This window comes from Marmota monax, unplaced genomic scaffold, assembly GCF_021218885.2.
Source record: "Marmota monax isolate L192 unplaced genomic scaffold, Marmota_monax_Labrador192_F-V1.1 WCK01_AAM20220418_F8-fsc00481, whole genome shotgun sequence".
Taxonomy (NCBI): domain Eukaryota; kingdom Metazoa; phylum Chordata; class Mammalia; order Rodentia; family Sciuridae; genus Marmota; species Marmota monax.
The window spans coordinates 42,207-45,238 of NW_026693474.1; the positions used below are offsets into that span (position 1 = coordinate 42,207).

The following is a 3,032-nucleotide window of genomic DNA, read 5'->3' on the forward strand; positions in this document are numbered from 1 at the left end:
CTCAGACTCAGTTCACTCATCTGTAAGATCAGGATTCTTCGAAACAGAACCCAAGATACTGGAAAGATAAGGACAAAGTAACTGATGAGCAAAGAGAGTGCCTGACACATAGTTGGGTCTCGATTTCTGGAACCCAGTGTTACTCTCTGTGCTTCAGGTTGGAGATGCAGAGTTCTTGTGGGAGCCAGTAACTCCATAGTTCCTCTCTATCACCTTGAGATTTAGTTGAATAGAATTTTGTGTCTTCAGGGATTTTTCTTATGTTTTATTGAGGTTAAATTCTCATAGGATGCTGTGGTAGAATTACCAGATTTACCTTGTTCTAATAAACATTTCAATCACTGGAGTAAAACCATGTATCTGTTAGCAAATGCTCACCCTCTCAAGCCCTCCCAACCACTGGCAACCACCTTTTTCTTTTCTGATTCTGTGATTTCCAATCTTTGGATAATTATGTAAATGAAGTTACAGCATATGTGATTTTTCATATCCGATTTTGGTTACTTTGCTTAATATTATTGAGATATATATTCACATTGTACTCTGTATCAGTATTTCATTTGTTATGACACAGTAATATTCAAACATGTATATGGATGTTTATATCATATATTTGTTCATATGTATATATATATATATATGCTTATTCAGATATGGATATACATATAAATACATACAGACAAATGTGTTTGTCCATTCTTCTCTTGATGAACATTTGGATTTTCATCTATTTCCTAGTGTAAATGGTGCTGCTATTAACATATATGCACAAATGTTTGAATATCTGTTTTTAATTCTTTGAGGAAAATATCTAAGAATGGAATTGGTAGGTCATATGGTAATTTTATTTTCACATTTTTAGCAATCATCATATTATTTTCAATACTCACTGAATCACCTTATATCCTTACTGTAAGTGTATGGGGCTTTCAATTCTTCACATGGTTTCCAACAATTATTTCTATTTTTTTTTTTTAGTGGAGCCTTTCTTTTGGTCAAGAAGTGCTGTCTCATGGTGTTTTGTGGTATTTTTTTATTGTTGTTTTGGTATAGGGAATGAACACCTGGGTTGTCTGCCTCTGAGTTCCATCTCCTGCCCTTTTAATTTTTACTTAGAGACAGAATCTCACTAAGTCACCCTGGGTGCCCTTGAAATTGCATTTCTCCTGCTTTAGTCTCCTGAGTAGCTTAGATATAAGCATGCACATATTATTAGATGAGAGAGAGAGAGAGAGAGAGAGAGAGAGAGAGAGAGAGAGAAGAGAGAAAAGCATCAGTGTGCCTCTAATAGAATTCACTGAAAGAAACTTTAAGAACAGCAATGCAGGAAGAAAGAAAACAGACCCAGTGTAAACATCTGAGATCCAAAGTAAAAGGAAACTATAATAGTTTATAATATGCTAAGGAGGCCAGATATAGAGACAATTAATGTAAATAACTTAAAAAAAGATGTACATACAACAGAATATTATTCCCAAGATATTTGCTAAGTATTTAGATTACTTTGTTCTAACAAAATATTTATTCTTATGTTAATAATTTTTCTTCAGAGGGAAAATTTTATGAACTAAAGAAAACTGTTTTAATGAGAGTGGCAAAGTAGCTTTACATCAGTTTAGCCAGAAGCTGAACTTTCTCTCTCCATTTGGTTTGCACAACTTTTATTATGTGTGTGTCAGCACTTATCAGCACCAAAGGACTGATGGTGCCATAGCCATTGGCCACAAGCACTTGAAGACACAACAGGATGGGGTCACCAGTCCATGTCATGCCTATAAACAGTGAAAAGATGGAGTCCACACAATACAAGATCTCAAAGCAGTTGATGAGCAACAGAATAGTGTAAGTGGCCCTTTCTTCTGGGGATCTTCGTGGAGAAAACCTGGAGGTACGAAGAGACATGGCTCGTTTTTTATGTCTATGCAAAAGATTTATCATGTATGCACTTGAAAGAACCATAAGACCCAGAAATAAGAGATCTCTCAATGCCATCAAAGCAAGAAAGAGGCTCCTATGTTTGTAGCTCATGAGCAGAAAGGAACAGTGGTCAGTGAGAAACAGAAGACCAGGCTGGGTCTTATTGGGTGTGGCCACAGTGCAGAGGAGCAGGTTGCTGGAGAGGGACATGGTGAGGGCCCATAAAAAGACAAATAGCCACACAATGGGATTTGCGGATTTTAGTTTGAAGTTGGCCAACCAGGAGCCACTGGGACTGATGGTGATGGCCTGAAGCACACTCAGGACACAGGTGGTGCAGATGGACAGCCCCCTCATGACCTTGTGCAGAAAGACAAGTACTTTGCATTTGAAGTCACCTGGAATGTCCTGTGTTTCCCAAATGTCTGTAGACACCAAAAGGCCCATGGTGAGGAGCATGAGGATGTGGGTTAGGGCCAAGTGGGTGACAGGGAGGTCCGTGAGCCTGGGCTTGTGGCCCATAAAGACTGTAGCAATGTGAAGGCAAAGCAGCAAGGTGTTAGCTGTGATCCCAATGTCAGCCTGGGGATAGAAGGCTTTTCTTAGGGCAACATAACTGAAATGTGGGTCCATCTTCATGGGGAATCTGGGGAGAAAAACAGGGGCAGTGGAGAGCAACACCTTTTTCATTGCCATGCTTCCAGTTCTACCTTCCCTTACAATCTCTAGAATTATCATCTAACAAACAACAAAAATCTTTGTGAGTAGGGTAGGCTCTTAGTCCTAATGTTAATTTCAAATCAATGGTTGGTGGTGGCTCCGTGGTAGAGTGCTGGCTTAGTATGAATAAAGCCCTGGTTCCATGCAAATCACTGAAAGAGAAAAGAAAAAGTAAGTAAAAAATAAGTAAAGAATAAATTTCACCTTAAGCATCATGCATTGTTCTGAAGAACGATTTTGCATACCTTCCATTCATCACTTGGAAGTGCTGAGATTTCACCCCACTCTTTGAGCCTGTACACACCATGTTTTCTGATGTAGCATAAATCATGTTATTTAATGGTGAGCTTTTGTTTGCTTTTCAATCTTCCCTGCAGCTTTCTCTATGTGAAGAT

The 3,032-nt window shown here is 38.6% G+C and overlaps 1 protein-coding gene across 1 annotated transcript; it reads right to left on the reverse strand.

The window, feature by feature from the left end:
* Positions 1–1,605: 1,605 nt before the first annotated feature.
* On the reverse strand, positions 1,606–2,613 carry LOC124101922 (putative vomeronasal receptor-like protein 4). The gene has a single exon (XM_046458147.1). It carries the CDS (start codon positions 2,611–2,613, stop codon positions 1,606–1,608), a length of 1,008 nt encoding a protein of 335 aa, XP_046314103.1.
* Positions 2,614–3,032: the final 419 nt, after the last annotated feature.